This window comes from Myodes glareolus, chromosome 1 (assembly GCF_982192425.1).
Source record: "Myodes glareolus chromosome 1, mMyoGla1.1, whole genome shotgun sequence".
NCBI lineage: Eukaryota > Metazoa > Chordata > Mammalia > Rodentia > Cricetidae > Myodes > Myodes glareolus.
Window position 1 is genome coordinate 9818505 of NC_142026.1, and position 17770 is coordinate 9836274.

The window sequence follows — 17770 nt, forward strand, 5'->3', positions numbered from 1 at the left end:
TCTCCCAGGTGTTAGGATTTTACAAGCACATCCCCAAATACCCAGTTATTTAGTTCAGTTTTAGACACAACATTTTGACATCTTTCCATAGTTTTTCAACATTTAAACATAATTCCTTTGTTTTTGCAGTTCCCGAAGTTTCTAAGAATACCCTTTATTTCCTAATCCAGGCTCAATTGATGAAAATACGCATTTTCTTCTTCCTGAGCTGTGAATGATCTTAATGAAAGCGAGCATAGGTTATGGATGAATGACATCAAACAAACAACACCAGAATAAAGCACTTAATTCTCCAACACTCAAAGCCATATCAGGAGTTGCGATTCCAGGAGGACTTTGACTAATTGTTAGCAGTTAGTAGAATTCAAAGACAAGCATGTCGGCTTCTCTTTCTTCTTTTGTTGCCATTCCTCTCTATCTTATTATCTCTTTCCCTTCAGAGCATTGATTTTCTAAAAGAAATTAGTCTCTGTATACAACAACAGCATCAGCAACACCACGTCCTCCTCCACCATCACCACCACAACAACGATTCTCAATGCTTTATAATAATACCGTTCACAGCCTACAAGACTGGAGGGAGAAATAATTATGCGTTGCTTTCCTGGAGATCTGCAATAACATTTTAGGATAATGGAATTTAAAGTTTGTGAAAGCATTCATCCAGTTTCCAAGAAGGTGAAACACATCTTCCTAGATTAAATTCCCCTGAAAGTAGGAGGCCGTAGAAGGTGTCAGATTTAATATATCAAATGTCCTGTTGAAAGGAGTGGAATAGAAATTTGCGTAGATGACCTGTTTAAAAAGTCCCCAACGTCATTCTAAAGTAAATGGTTCTCTCTTGCTTCACTATGTCGGTACCTTCAAGGCCATTACACAACATACTTCTAAACTGTGATCATCACACATGTTTAGTTAAAAAAGGTCCAGTAGTGTCCTGGCACATGACTCGAATTACCACCTTTCCTCGTGGTGAAGGTTGTTCTTTAGAGTCTTGCAAAATCATTTGTGTTTGCTCTTGACAAGTTGAGAAAACAAGTTCATCAGAGCAGTTTGTTCTGTTCAGCACATTATAAGATTGGAGGTTTTTGGCAATAATAATCATTGTGCAAAGAAGGCTGCTGATGAATTCACTTTTTTTTTTACATTTTCATAAAAATATTTTACTAGTTAGATTGAGCACCTATCCAATGATTTAGTCATTGCAAGCATGTTTAGGCCAAGTTTTAAGAAAATGCTTTGACCAAGATTAACTAGACTGGCATAGTTGTTAGCATCTCTCCCTTGGTATCCAGTATTAGCACTATGTATTCATAAATGATTTTTATTTAAAATAATCTTTTCAATTATTTCTATTTAAATTGTGGCAATTATTTGAAACTCAAGTCTACACTGACTATTTTTAAAACTAAACTAGACTTTACTAATGGTTTACTCAGTACAGAATAACTCAATAATAATGAGATGACTATATATTTGCCTAGTTACCAGTTTCTTAAATAAATAAAATAAAGAAACTAGAAAAATACTTTAAAAGTTTCCTCTAGTTATATGAAGCTATCTATATAATTTGTGCTCTAAGAATGTAGGTGAGGCACTTAAATGTTGTCAACTTTTTTGAAATCAGTTTTGGTTAAAGCCAATCCCATTTTCTGATATGTGTTGTTTGCTATTCTGGCATATTTCTTAATAAATACTTCCTGATTTGGTTATTTTCTAATTAATGTAGATCTTATTTCCAAATGAATTTGAAAATTGAACGACACTAAAACTACTCAGGTTCTGTGACTTTAGATGAGGAATTACAAACAATGAGCTATAAAATAGAAAAGCATGAAAGATGATTTGCTATTTTGGCTATATCTGGCCTGTCTGATCTGAATTGCAGAGAAAAGATTGCTAGTGTTATTCTCACACAATTCTCTTCATATCCTTGTTCATTTTAAATTTAAGTGTAATACCCAAAGCAAAGTCACAACTGCTTCATTCCCTCATTATTTGACTTTTACTGAAGTTGTGTTATCTTCATTTTATGTGATATGTAAATACTTCTATGCTCTGAAGTCTGATCTTTGCACCTCCACTCATGAGCATGCTTTCTGTCCATGCCCAGCCCACTCTTTCCAGCTCATTCTGTGCTGTTATGCCTGCTTTCCCCAAGTATAGCCAGCTTGGAGGGAAGGATGGGCATTGGTGGAGAGCTGAGTTCTGACGCTGACTTTGTCACTCTTCAGTGTGGTGTGAGACACACTACTTACACACTCACTATTAGCTATAAAACAGAAACAGCACTTGATAATTCCAGGAATTGCTTCTAAGTTTAACAGATAAGGTATGTAAGTGCCTAACAATGAGAATAAATAGCAAATTCCTCAACATTATTCATGACTGAAACTGTTAAAATAAGTTTATTTAAATCTGTATTCATACATAGATATACTCACATCTTTACATAAATATATGCAGTATGCTAAAACATTGTAACCATAAACTCTGGTGTTTTTACCTTCTTCCGTAAGATCTTTTAACTTAATATTAAATAATTTCCTTTTTCAGCATTAAGGAAGACTGAGTTTGATTAGTAACCCTACATGCCATGATTTTAAATTTTAATAGCCACTGTCCTAGTACTAATTTTTACAATTTATTCAATATTTAACTTTCCAATAAGCTTTCGGTTTCTTTTCTTAAATTCTACTGTAGATTCAGTTTTCTAAATATGCAAGTATAGTTAACTATGACTAACTTGGGCCTCTTGCTGTGCAGTATCAGCACTACGTAAGCCTTCTTTCCAGAAATCAGCACTCCAGATCTTATCTTTGCAGACATTCCTCTTCATCTTTTGGGCTGACTTCCATCTGACCTCACTGGATTTCACGTCACCATGCTGACGTTGACTATGTCTTCATTTTTTCCAAGGTCATTTGAATTTTGAATCAAATTTGTAAGAAATTGTCTCCTCTTTTTGCTTTTCACTTTTCCTCGATATACTTGGCTAACTCGTTTGCAACAGCCAACTTCTATACATTCTCTGCAAATTGTACAGGAGCCCAGTGTCAGTCTAGAATATATCTGGTACTCTTGCGTTAAGGCAGATTTCATCTGATATTTTTATTTCTGTTAACAATGAAGCCATTTAATGCAACTAAGAGTACAGCAAAGTTCACTGTTGTGAAATAAAATTGCATGTTGCATATGTTGGGAACTTGTTCTCGTTAAGCTGTTTTCAAACACTTGGGAGCCCACAAATGACTGATTTCTTTTATTATCATAGGCTATAAATCACATGGACCTTGGGGTATTATTGCATGAAACCAATTTTACAAGGTCTCTTCTCCTGGTTCATTTTTCAACTTCTTTTATATCACTTCACATTTATGTTATCAAATGTTAGATTAATAAACACATTCATCATAATTGGTTCCTTACTTTCTAACCCTCAAAATGTCAATGGGATCTTAATGGACATGTTTCCCTTGATTGAGTTTCCAAAGACACTGGGTGTTATAAAAAAAGAAAAAAAAACAAAAAATTAAAGCAACTCTTCCTCAAAGCACTTAATATCTGTCCATTGTCATTATCAGCAACTGACATGTTAGTAAGCTACAAAAACAAGTTGAAATCTTCCTGTTTGAAGAAGTATTTTATCAGTGTGCCCTCGCTTTTGAGCAAAGACAGTACGTGCCTTTTATGTGGTTATAGCCTTCATTCTTTCCTTCCAGGCCATAGCCTTCCTTGCCCGCACCCTTACTGTGAAGCACTCCCCTTGTGTTCCTTGACTGATAAAACCACAGGCTGCACTTGACCCCTCTTCCTTGTACTCTTCATTTTCATGCTCTCCAACTTAAGTACACGAGTGGGGCTTTCTTCAGGGAGTTTTTGCATTTCCTTTACTTTGAATTTTTTGCTTTCCAGTGATGCCTTGCTTCTAACTTAATTTTTTTTCTAAAGAGACTTTTGTAAAACTAGAATTCTTTTTTTTCCTGATTCTTACTCATCTTTATTTCCTCCTCTGTTTACTGACATAACATTTTTTTTTACTACTGCTTAAATAATTGTCACAGATCAGCCAGGAACTCAGTACATATAAATTCATTTATTTATTCATTCATCCAGTTCCCCAATGCTTCTATTGCGCAATTGCTATGACTTTGTTAAATTCTATTTTTCTTTCTTTCTTTCTTTCTTTCTTTCTTTCTTTCTTTCTTTCCTTCTTTCTTTTTTCAGAAGCTCTCTTTCTTAGAATTGTTTCTGCTTCATTACCTGGCTAGTCCTGCTTCAAGAATTGGCATCTGGTTGTTTCTGTACACTTGAAGAGGAATTGCTAATGCCATTATTGATTCCCAACCTTTGGTCTTTATTTTCTACAAGGAGTTGTTCACTTTTCCAATTGGTAGGAGGCCTCTTCCTTTGACAGATGGAGAAAAGACACTATCAGTGTCTCTACAGTGGCAGTCAGTGTTGCTTTATGTGTCCTCATTTTGAAATGATTACTATGAAGGGATTAATGGGAACAAAGATGATGTGATCAGAAGTGGTTAGTTTCAGGAGAAACCTAAATGTTAAGTGAAGTCCAATTCTGTTTTCCTGCATGGAAGGAAAGACAAATAGAAAGGGAACAGCTAGGTGTAGTAATTGTGTGCACTGAGAGAGGCACTGAAGGGGTAACTGGCAGGTAAAGGGACACAGTCCTTTCGGGAAGAAACTTGGTAATATTGACCAAAATGACAATATTTATATGCAATGCAAAAGCAATAGGAAAAAATGAAAGTGGAACCATTGTAGCCTTTTCAAGTTAAGACTTATAAAAGATTTTATAACTATAGTAATCATGTTTTGATATGATTTTATTTCCCAAAACATTATGGAAGTTCACTGAAGTCTTTATAATTTACATAGACATAGATGTTAGAGGAAAACATGCAAAACTGTTGTTTTCGGTTATAATTGGGTTGAAACATTCATTTTTCAAATTTATTTAAATATAAGAATGAAAATAAATTAATCAGAGGAACCAATATGATATTATTACAGTAACAGACACCTCAGTTGCAAATTTCTAAAATTAAATACTTTGGAAGACTGAATGCTTCTATTTTTAAAGAGATGATAAGTAATTTTATTATTCAGTGATTATATAGACACATATGTACACATACACTCTCCTTTATTTGTGTGTGTGTGTGTGTGTGTGTGTGTGTGTGTGTGCTCCTGCATGCTACAGCATGTGAATAGAGGTTAGAAGAAAACCTTGTATGTTGGTTCTCACCTTCCACCTAGCTTGAGACAGGCTTTCTTGTTGCTTTTCACCATGTATGCCAAGCTTCTTGATCCATGAACTTCCTGGGATTTTTGTGGCTCTGCCTCCTATCTCACCATTGGAGAATTAGGATTGTAGATGCAAGCTGTCTTGCCTGACTTTTGATGGGTTTTGATGGGAATCTGAACTTAAGTATTCATGTGTGCACAGCAAATACTTTACCCATGTAATCATCATTCCAGCTGAGAGAGAGAGAGAGAGAGAGAGAGAGAGAGAGAGAGAGAGAGAGAGGGAGGGAGGGAGAGAGAGTGAGCATCAAGACTTCTTTCAATTTATGGGAAACAATAAAAGACTTTTAAAGCACTAAATTAGAAGGTGTTATAATGTTTCTTACTCTTTCAAGTGTGAGAAGTACCTTGATTTTATTTTTCTATGTGGGATTAAATGAAAGAATCATTTAATGTGTCCTCAGCACATGGCAGCTAAGGTAAGCACATGGATAAAAGATGGCAAGTCCTTGTAAAATAATTTTGCTTTTCCGTACAAATGACTTATGTAAACTTAGAGGACCCACAATGATCCTGTTCATAAAAGATAAATTTTCTAAGACAATTCCCATCTTCTGTGTTTATGATGCACTCTGGTCATCCACTCAGCTAAATGTAGGGAGCTTATGTGAGAAAAGAATTATTAGAATGCGGTTAAAAAGAGAAAGAAATTAAAGTATGAAAAAATCTTTCATGAAAATGTACTATTTCTTTTAACTTTTCGTGGCTTCACTTTCGGGATTCCCTACCCATCACCACCTAAGCCCCTCCCCTTTGACCTGCCCAAATGGAAGTTCCCTCCCTCATGTCATGATGTTTGGCAGTTTGGTTGTAAGTTTTGGTCTATCTGAACACTCATTTCAAAGTCACTCACCATTTTATCCATTATTGGGTTTTCCAATCTAGAGGTTGGTTACAGAGTCACAGTGCATGAATTTTCCGTGAGTTTAGAATATTTAACCAATTTATCCAAATCATTTGAGCCCAGAGAATGTTTATACATTAATACATCAAGACAAAGGATTTAGTTTAAGCTCTATTTTGATCTATTCCTTCTTTCCTTCCCTCCCTCCCTCTCTACTTCCCTCCCTTTCTTTGTTCCATTCTTGACTTTACATTTCTCATCCCAGCATTGCAACTATGTCAATAAAATTCCCAAATCTAGCCATCACTTTCATTGTGGAAATAATGATGAATAAGTATCCAGTGCCTTCGTTTCTTGGTCTTCAGGTCTATCTGAGGATAGTGCTGTGGGGCTTTCTGCTCTTTATAGATCCCCTTGGCTTAAGTGAGATACCCTACTAGCTAATGTGACCCTTTTGACTACCTGTTCTTACCTTTGACTAAAGGCTTGAGTAGCTTTATTTAGGTCGAAACATGAATACCCATTTTGGATTATTTTAGGTGACATTTAATTTCTAAATAATTAAGATTAATGCTTATGTTAAATTATTTCCCAGTGTTCTATTCACATTTTACAAGCTTGAGAGGTTTCGAGGGATATAGTAGATTACTTTTATCCAGTTGTGTTCTGATAATTATTATTTGTAGTTTTAAAATCTGGAAGGCAGAAAAAATGTCATAATAAGAATCTAATATACTACTTCATCAATGCCCCTCTTCCCAAATAATTCAAATGGCTTTCTTGCGTATTTGTGGGGAAAAAGTAATTTTGATGTTCTCTTCACTGTATGTGGTTTTCATAATCTTTTCACAAGCAAAATATGTCCAGGGTTGGGCTTCTTGAGATCCAAACACCTTCTGAGGCAAATCCTATGCCATTTACAACACAGAAAAGTGCTTGATCTTTTGCATAACTACAAAGTTGCTGCCCTTTGGGTAAGGGGCACCCCTAAGTCTGTTTACCATGCTCTGGGGTCATCTTATTCAGCTGCATAAGCAACTCCTCTGATGGCTGGCTGCCTTGCTACAACATTAGCATTATTTTCAAAGGAGAAGGTTGCATTTGTTGTGTTGCAATTTGTGTGACACGTCCATTAGAACATCTCTGGACATCAGCATGTGGGGAGGGACTAAGAGGAGGAGGAGCCGGGGATAGGACATTTAATGGCAGAATGAATGGAAAGTCAAAGGTCACTGTCAGCCTTCAGCCTCAACTGCATGGTCTCCACACTCCTTCCTTTCACTCTAATTTAAAACAAATTGAATAACCAAAATCTCAGGAAATATTTGTGATTTAATTTTAGTCACAAAATTTCTTCAAAATGACGAGGATTTTGGCTGCTTGCAAAGTGGTGCGGACCCTGAAGAGCGGCTGTGGTTTCGCCAGTGTGACTGGGAAGCGACAATGGGACTTTTCCAGACCCGGCATCAGGCTCCTTTCTGTGAAGGTAATACCCCTGTTTCTTGTTTCTGATACCACTGCCCCAGGCACAGGCTAGCAGTGAAGCCAAGAGGTGCTGACAGAGCAAATACAGCTTCGAATACAGCTCCAAAGTGTTGTTCATTAGCAATTGCTTTAACATAGAATCTATTTAGCATTATTTTTTTATCTTCTCTGAGTGAAATTGGAATGATCTTTACCAAATATAGAATGACTCCAGTTCCTGTGAGCATATAAAATATAAGTGTGTTATATAAAAAACACTTAATAAATTAGTTTAATTTGTGCTATGATGTGAATCAAAAGAATATGGTCACTTCTATGCACATAAGTTTCACCTTCACACACAGTATGTGAAACCTTTTTTATATAATGGGCCATTGGAAAGGTCTGAAATATAAAATTTTAAACATGTAGAAGGAAAATATCTATGAATTTTTCATTTTGAAAGTCACTCTACAGAGAGAAATATAGCATTTCCATGTTCTTTTGACTTTCTTATCAGAGGAAATATTTATGATCTTCATTTTTGCAGAATCAGATTTTTGAGGCAAGCAGTGACTGACAAGCGGTCTATGCAGGTCTGTCTCTAGTTGGGGGGAAGTCCAGGATAGGACAGTAAATAGCTTCCCTCCTCCTGTCCACCTCTGGTTGTGAAATACCTACAGGAACTTCCACCCTCTCCTATCACGCTGTGAAGATATTTCTTACTGGAGAAGTCTGAACAACACCGTGGAAGTTTAGCCAATGAAGAGTTTCTTTACAGAATACAAGGTTTAACAGATCACAGTAGCTTCAATATCGTGCCTTTTTAGTGTGAAGAGCTGTAAAAAGAAGTAGAAATAATTCCTCTTTAACTGTTGTGTTAAAATAGGTCAGAGTATCATAGGGCATTCTGTTTGTACTTTGGATGCATAGTAGGCTGATGGAAAAATTGTCCTGGTGCTCCTTAGATTTTCCTGCTTACGTTGCTTTGGTCAGGATCTCAGAGGCTTTGGGTTCTGGTATCTGCTGGGACAAGCAATTTCCATTGGTTCTTATAGTTTCCAGAGATAGGAGTTGGGCAGACATAGGTAGATAAGCAGAGGGGTGGGAGAGAAGAAGGAGGAATGGAGGGAAGAGGGGGAGGGAGGGAACAGGGAGAGAGAGAGATTGAGAAAGAGACCTATATTCATATCAATGGTATGTCAGCAGCTTGAGTCTGCTACCCTGAGAAGACTTTAACAAAGCCCAAGAAACTACCATTTTGGATCCATTTTGATTATAAGATTGAAGCTATTAAGGAGAATGGATATTCTAAACCTCCATCAAAGACACAGTACCTAGATAAAGACTGAGAGTGATATTTGGGTTTTATTAAGTGTTTTCAATGCCTTAAAAACAGTTACATGTCCCAACGAAGAGAAGAGACTCTAACGACAACAGTATCACCTACAGCTAAAGTGCTTTGTGATATTTTAATATCAGGTCACTTGGAACATATTTTGTCTCACAGAAGTAGGTAGGTAAGAATGAACGTGTTCTGTTAGACACAAGACAGAGCAATGAAGTGGCCAGGTAAGATGCTAGGAGCAACAGTGATTATAAAAGTCAGTTCCCCAGACTCAGCAACACTCTGTACAGCAATAACCACAGCACAACATGAGCTAATTATGTGGACAGACCCCTGGGAGAGCAGTTCCAGCTCACGGCGGTAGATCTGTTTCAAGGGTCTTCCATAGTTCACAGCTAAGAATGACAAATTTGTGAGAGGAATAAGCCATCATTTCAAGGTGTACAAGCCATTACTCACATGTAGTCATTACTCGCCAGAATTTTGGAGGAATGCCAGGCATGAAAATGGAAGTCTTTAAGCTTCACACTAGTGAATTAAAATCCCAACAAGTTCAAGGGGGGCCTGCGTTATTCACTTACTTTGAAATAGTCCTCTCTCTATATTTTACCTTCTCTTTAAAAACTCAGTTGTCTAAGAAATACGTAACCAATTTATTCTTTTGAGATGGGTACAATGTTGGAAAGATAGTTAAAATCATTAGAATATATTTCCATAATCGTCAGTGAAGGGCATGGGAGCAGTTTCAAAAGGTTAGTGACGGGACAGCTAGTTACAGACAGTAAATGGATTGTGAAAGACACGCAGATCAGAAAGCATTGCCCTATAAGCCTGGTGGCTTTTCTATTGTCAGCAGAGGTCATTTTCTTTCTCCCTGTGCTGACAAAGGGAGGGGCATATAGCAGTGCCACACTTGTGTTTTTCTGTGACCCTTCGTTGCATGTTTGTATGTGGTTAATATTTACAGAGCGTGTGTTGCCACTGGACCTGACTGCGTCTCCCTCATAGGCAAGAAAGAAAAACTTCAAGGTGTTCCTTGTTTTAAAAAAAGTTGGTAGCAAGGGTATAAATGATCAACAACCATAACATATGAAAGTTTTAGAGACTATAATCTTTTTTCTATTAGTATTGAAAATGCCCAGTGTGCATTATTATATTCAGCCAGTTGTAACAGTATTGAGGAAGATACTGAGGCTGGGAAATAAAATAAAATATGGATTCTAGCCTCGGTTATACATTTCTTATTACTTTGACCTTGATAATTCACTTGTTCTCTAGACATATCATAGGAAGTGTAGGAATGGAATGCGTGATCACCACACAATGCTGAAGCCTGTAAGACACTTTGAAATGAAAGATGAATACTTAAAAATTATGTTCCATCCACTTTAGTAGAAAGACTTAGTACAGGGTCAGATTGTGTCCTCCTGTCATCAAATTATTTCAAGGACATGACACGTGATGAGAAACCTTGCACATTTATCATGATGATTTTTCTTTTGCTTAAATATTAAACTTATCTCTAAGAAGATATTTCTAATAACAAATATGATCTGAGGACCAAAATTGACCATTTTTATTATTAATAATGCAGTATTAAAAGGCAGAATGTATACAAAAATGTCCAGTTTTGTCCACCACTTTATCCAGCTCTCCAGTATTGGACAGATCAGCCAGTATATTGAATATACAATATAGAAGAATATATATAATACAGAGTATATATAATATAAAAATATAGAAAGAGGAATAGGCAAAAATCAGGTGGTAATGAATGTATAGTCTCTGTCAATAAACGTAAAGGTTAATTCTCAAAGACACCAAAATTGAATTGCTTTCATTGTACTTATAAATCAATTTGAGAATCAAAGATATTCAATTGAAGAGGCTAAGTTCCTTGTGAATAGGAAAAATGCCTAATAAGAATCACTTCCAACATTAATCTACCCATATTTAGAAACAGAACCTGTGTTCATCAAAGTCAGGCACCTAATATCTGAGTACCCTGTCCAGTAATCTGGATGTGACAGGGTCCTTTGAAGGATTTCATTTTGTAAGGCTATATTCTGATTCCAACAAAGAAGTCCCAATTTAGCTCTATCAGGAGGAGTCTTTGTCATTTGAGTAAGAACTGATAACTACAAAAAGTCCCACAACCGGAATCATTTAGCTATTGAGTAGTTTTCAGCAGAATCATCCATGGAAAATAAAATTTATTAGTATATTGGAGACTTTTTGTACAATATTTGGGAAGAGGGGTAAGCTTATTCAAGGTTTGCTATTTTATGAGTCTTTTTATTACATGCATGTTAGGGATGGATTTCATCCACGTTAATGCAAAATTTTCAATAAAAATTATGTTTAAGTCCCAAATAGCCATTGTCTAATTAGTTCAGAGGAGAGGTAACTTTATTGTTTTTGATGCACACATTTTCCGTAGTTGGGAGATGGCCTCTCTTTTACATTCCTGTCTATGTTATCCACATTTTGTCTCCTTGAAGCACACATTATTTGCTTACCATTGACAGTGCTTTGACCAATTGAGCATCTTTGCATACAGCCATTGGGAAAGTTACAGGAGAGGGTAGTGAGTAAGACAACCCTGGGAGCAGGTACTCTTTGTTAGGGTCACAGAGTGCGTCTCCTACTGCTGAACCCTAGGAACTTCATTGGCCTACCATAGTTCGGTTCTGGATCAGGAGCTGTGAATTCTGGTTAAGAAGAACCAAAAGGTCTAGCCTGGTCTTGATCTACATGTTTCCTTAGCTTCTCTTCAAGTCCTCCTTTGCTCCTGCTTGAGAAGGCTGCTTAATGGTTTCTAGGTGAAATGAGGCGGTTTACCTGCTGCGGCAATGGAATCATTTCTCTATCACGCCTCTATTAGACCTCCTCTGTCTTTCTGACCTGTTGAGATTGCAAGCTGCAGTCGTACCCCCAGTGTCCCCTTTGCAGTGGCACTAAGTTGGGGTTCTCTTTCGCACTTTAGGAGGAGACTGAGCCACTGTGATGTCATTAGTATTTCCCAATGTCTTTACAATGATGGGGCCTCAGAAAAGGCTTCATGGGCCAGACTCGAACGTGCTGTGACTTTAGAGCCTGGAAATCTCTAGCCTGCACTTGCTTTTATTCATGTGTACAGACAAGCTCAAAACACGATCATATTTTTTTTTTTGATTTTTTTTTTTTGAGACAGGGTTTCTCTGTAGTTTTTGGTGCCTGTCCTGGAACTAGCTCTTGTAGACCAACCAGGCTGGCCTCGAACTCACAGAGATCCGCCTGTCTCTGCCTCCCGAGTGCTGGGATTAAAGGCGTGCGCCACCACCGCCCGGCTTAACACGGTCATATTTTTGAGGCCACTCTTTTTTCTTGATACTTTCCAGCTTATGAAATGCTATTTGGGAAGCTCTTAAATTTCTTAAGGAAGTAGCTGGGTGGTGAAATTGCCATTAATTAATCAATAGTGTTGATGTATGGCTACAGAATTTTACTATGTTTTATCTAAGTTATAAAATTAAAAATTAGACCATATTAAAATATAACTATAAACTAAAAATTAGCTGAAACTATTTTAGATACTCCCAAATTTATAACCATTTGTTCTATAGCATATGCTTAGCTAGAGATTGTTAAAAATGTAACTTATAAAGAATTGTAATGGGATCTTTATAAATACTATACTTTATTTATGCAAAATATAATTAAAACAAATTTTTTTTATGAATCTGGCTCTTTTGTTCACCAATGCCCAGAACAGGGGGCTGTTCAAAATTAACCTTGTGATTTTTATCTTCTACATTAGCTGATGTTTAACCAAAACCAGAGGACTTTGACGCTGTAAGGCTTAACTAATTGCTACAGTTACAATGTTCAGACATCCTGAAATGTTAAGCATTCATAAATGCAAAGAAGAACGTCAAATACTTTAAAGATAACAAATTGTGCTATAATTATGGATTTAAATATTTATATTATGACAGCCTAACTCCACAAATGAAAAGCTAAGATTTCACTTACCCCAAAAAAAACTTCATGATCTTTACTTTTTCTGTAATATTTACATAATAATTCTCAGAAAGAAAATATGGCTTTTCAAGGTTTAGTTCGGATATATGTTTTAAGAGGCTGGGTACTGAAGTGAACTAATAGCTATGAAACATCAGGTTAGCCACAAATAAAATATATTATACAGCTTGAGGCTATGGTGAAAATGGAAATAAACACACAGGGCCTCCACTTTCTCTGATATGCAAATTGCCTACTTAGATAAATGACTTAGCGGCAATACAGTCAGATACCCAGAGCAAATCATTTTTATTTCTCTTACTGGCTTAAGGCGATTATTATCTCTATGATGCTTTACATCCAAATCTTTTGTAGACTGCATTGCTCAGGTAGTTTAAGGCTTTACACACAAAGCATTTTCTTTGCAAATATGAATACCCAGAGGCAGAAGCTTCGTCACTCCTCCCATTTCACAGATGTGTAAGTACTCAAATTAGCAAGACTGTTCTTGTTCACAAGCTGAGAAGTTTATCAGAAAATGTGGTTAGAACTTTAAGAGAACTCAATCATCAAATAGTTATTTTTCTTTTTTATTATTTCTTCTTTTTTAGATTATAGTATAGTTGCATAATTTTCTTCTTCCCTTTCTTCCCCACCAATAGATATTCTGAACCTGACATTTTATTGCCTGCTTCTTATCCTGGGGATGTAGCCATTGAAGTCGTCGCTAGAATCTGCTGAATCAGTTTCATTTCTGGGATTTTATTATTTATGCCACAGTCCCCAACTATCTGAATTTTAACTCAATGTCACATAAGGTTGCCTTTTCCTTCCTTTTATTTTGTTGGACTTTCAGAAAAGGTTTAGATCAAGGAATCGCTAAGGATTTCTGTTCTACATGGGTGTCAGAAATTAGACAAATTGTGTGTTTCAGGAAAGTGCTCTTTAGAGCTGATATTTCCCTTTCCTTTCAATAAAACCATCCTTGTGTGGCTATAACAGTATGCACTGTTTTTCAGTTTGTAAATTGTTCCAGTTTTTACTTCCTCTGGTGTGCTCCCAAATGCAAAAGTCCAAGGCCATTTTCAAATACAAGAAACAACTCATTCTACCTGTTTTCTGTGTCTTTAAATAAAAAATTTAAAACAGCAACAAACCCACAAAATACATGATTCAAAGTAAAGGACCAGCATCATCAAAGTTAGTAGAATAATGCTGTATGCAGACCCTTGAATGAGCATCCATGGGTGATAATACACAACCCTACAAGGAATGCAAAGAAGCACCCAGCAGCAATAAACATGAGGTTGATTTGAAACTTTATAGGCTAATTATAAATTCTGCTTCCGTTTTGAATCTACTTCCTAGGACTAACCTCAGGGATACTTGGAAGAGCGTTCGGAAGCTTAGCTTAGCTGTGTGGCTCCTGTTATTAGCTGTCACATCGCTCTGGTTACAGAAAAGTCTTTGAATTATCGACTCTTTTAAATGTGATCTCAAACTGAGAGCTTTAAAGAATTCTGGGCATTTGTTTTTAGCCTTATAAAGCTAATCAGTCACTTCATGCAAAAATGAAAATAAGCCTGTAATTGTAGTTTCAAAATGAATTTTAATTTTGATCACAAATTAAAGTCCTAAAGAGAAGAGTGGTTTAGGAGTAGTGTGATAATAGTCACATAATCATACTTTAGAAAATTTCATTAATGGAATTAAAATATTTTATGACATGGTAGAACAACAACACTAAAATCTGTACAGGCAAATCAAAAAAATGTGAAAAAATGTATCAGAGTTATCAGCTATAGACAAATCTCTTTCACAAAATTGTATTTTCTTAAAAATTACTCCTAATTAGTAAAAGAATTCCAAGGTACATGGTATTAGAAGACACGCAATTAGACTTAGTTTAGAATGTTCAAACTAGAGGTAATGTAAGAATGGACAATGTATGGATAGTTATATAATGCAGTTTCATAGAGATGAATATTACATAAAACAGGGGATTAAAATGGAGATAGTACTTAAATTGACACAAACGAAGTAAAGTATTAGATGTCTAGAAATGTTTATAATTTCATGGAGAGTCATACAAAAATTTGTAGTTAAAACTAACATTTAGTATTACTAGGTCACAGAGAGTTTTATATTTCTTTTTCACTTTTGAATTCCCATCAAGCGACAACAGAACGCAGGTTTACTTCTGTGTACATTCACCTGTGTACAGGCACGTGGTGGTCAGAGATCAACAACCAGTGTTGCCCTCTGTTGCCTTCCACCTTATTGTTTGAGACAAGTCTCTCAGTGAAACTGGACTATCCTGCATCTACTAGACTGCCTGGCCTTTGAGCCTCTCAGACATACATGTATACATAGGCCTGTGCGGGAGTATCAGAGGCCTCCTACCATGCCTGATGATTTACAGGATTCTGAGGAGCTGAACGCCAGCCTTAACGTTTGCACAACAAGCATCTACCTGCTGAGCCATGGCCCCAGATCCCTGAATGGACTTTTTGAGAACTTATTCATAACTTCATTGGCTTCCAGATCCTTAGTGTCTACAATGTTTAGACTAAAAGAAGTCAAGTTAGCTTAAATGAATCTTCCTTGAGAACCATATTAACCAAAATCCTTGATCTCTTTTTTTCTACGTTCTTTGCATATTTTGCAAATATAATTACTGACGTGAAAGAGAGCAAACGTGATCCCGAAAGGGGAGAGATAATATTATTAATTACAGAAATAGTTTTAACATTGGTCCAAGTTCAATCATGAAAATTAATTCTGTGAATATGCATATAAACTTTAAGGAGTTGCATGCTGTACTTGTGCTTAGTGATCCGAACATATGCCTACATGTTTTCTACATTCTTTTCTTTTGCTCTTCTACTTTTGTCTTAAGAGATAAGGTCTCACTCTATAGTTGAGACTGATCTTGAACTCATCCTCCTTCTGCACCTGCCTTTCAGAATCTGTGATTCCATGTGTGTATCACCACATCCAACTGCACGCTGATTGTGTTCAGCTGTGTGTCCACCCTTAAAAATAGACCACTTTCAGAGCAATATTAGCTTGGATGGGTGTTTTGGTGGAATGCCTCCTGTGAGCTAGGATCTCTTGAAAAGGCATTAGGTGGAATACAGGAGAGGCCCCTGTTGACTTGGACTTGCTTCAGTGAATCCAAGTTTTTGGAAGTAGCATTGTCAGAGACATACTGGGAGACATGACAGAACCATAGTCAAGTCAACAGGAAGTTGGGATCTGTCAGTTTCCCCCGTTGAGTCTGCTCCTTGGTCTCCAGCCTTGTTCAGTTCCCTGATATAAAACCCTCCAGGAAGGTTATGAGTTTCTGACAATAGGAAGCGGTACCCTGGCCTGACTTCTCACAGCACAGCAGAAAGCCCTTACTGGAAGAAGGGCTGAGAGGAAAACAAAAGAATCCGACCTAAGTTAGTATCTGTGGGCCTAGCTGTCTTCAGAGCTTGAAAATTCAGGTCTGGAGACAGTGTGAACAGTTCTTAAACTCCACAGAAGCTTCTGAGATTATAGGATGTGGTCAACGATTGCCCACTTCACTTCAGCCATTTACAGATTCACAGACAGGCAATTCTTAGTTGGCCTCACTCTTCTTCTGGCTCATCCACAGGAATTCTGAAACCAACATTTCTGACAAATAGATTAGACTTCATGATGCAATTACTTATAAACTCTTCTTAAAAAACTGTAAAGCAGAAAGGAGAAAGGAGTAATAAGTAAGGTTGACTGGGCTAAAGAAAAAAAATCACTGCTCCTCCAATTACCAGTGTGATGATCTTCATTTCCCGAAGGCTCTGTCAACTCAAGTGTAAAATGGAGATTTTAATGTTCTCAACCTCATTGTTTTTCTGTGGGGATTAAATCCATGAGTAGCTATAGAGACACTGCCTGGCACATTCTTGTTAACCATTGCTACGCAGAGAATCTGTCTCAGCAGGGGTCAGGGCGGAGCTCTGAGAGACATAAGTACTCTCATAGGCTAATGTTCTAGCAGGACTTCCTGACTCTACTTGAAATTGAATGCCTTTGCCTGAACAGGAGACACTTTGTTTTCAAATCTAAATTTCTAATTTGTTTGTGCAACTGCGTATAGATTTCAGTTAACATAGACGACTACGTTCTGCAGGTTTGGGTTATACTAGTTTCTCATTAAAGCAGTGGAAAGTGTACAGTGATAGATCTATTACCCTTAGAAGACACTCTTTAGAAATGGTAACCCTTCCATTTACAAGTGTTAAGAGGAATCTCACTATATGGATCACACTAGAGAAAATTTCAAGTATATACTTATTCAGTAATTTAAAAATTACTTATGCAAATATTTACCAGTGACAAGGATGTATCAAGCATTCTGCATAAACCTTGACAACAACAAAGATAAAGCCACTGCAGCTTCAATTTTAAATGGAAGGAGAAAAACGAACTATTTACTACTTAGAAATTTGCTGTAGAAACAATGTTTCAAGTGTATGGCCTTATAAATTAAATTCATAAGGTGAATTAAAACAAAGATACTTGGCATCATTTTATATAAAAAGGAGATAAAAGAATTTTGATTATGCATAGTCAATCCAATTTTATTCCTTTTGACTAATGATGGAGTATTAGATTTCTAGATAGCTTAGGTAGTTATTAATATTACCAATGGAATCAAGTCATGAGAAAATGTGAAAATAAGATTGAGAAGTCTTCTAGAATTTATTGACATCTTTATCTACAGTACACCTAGATGCTGTGTAAAGTTGGTGTGA

General features: G+C 36.6%; 1 protein-coding gene across 1 annotated transcript in view; it reads left to right on the plus strand.

The window, feature by feature from the left end:
- Positions 1-7387: 7387 nt before the first annotated feature.
- Cps1 (carbamoyl-phosphate synthase 1) overlaps positions 7388-17770 on the plus strand; it is a 107750-nt gene continuing 97367 nt past the window's right edge. The window contains exon 1 of the mRNA XM_048458818.3: positions 7388-7658. Within this exon, the coding sequence (XP_048314775.1) occupies positions 7533-7658 (126 nt within the window). The 5' untranslated portion in view covers positions 7388-7532. The remainder of the gene's footprint in view (positions 7659-17770) is intronic.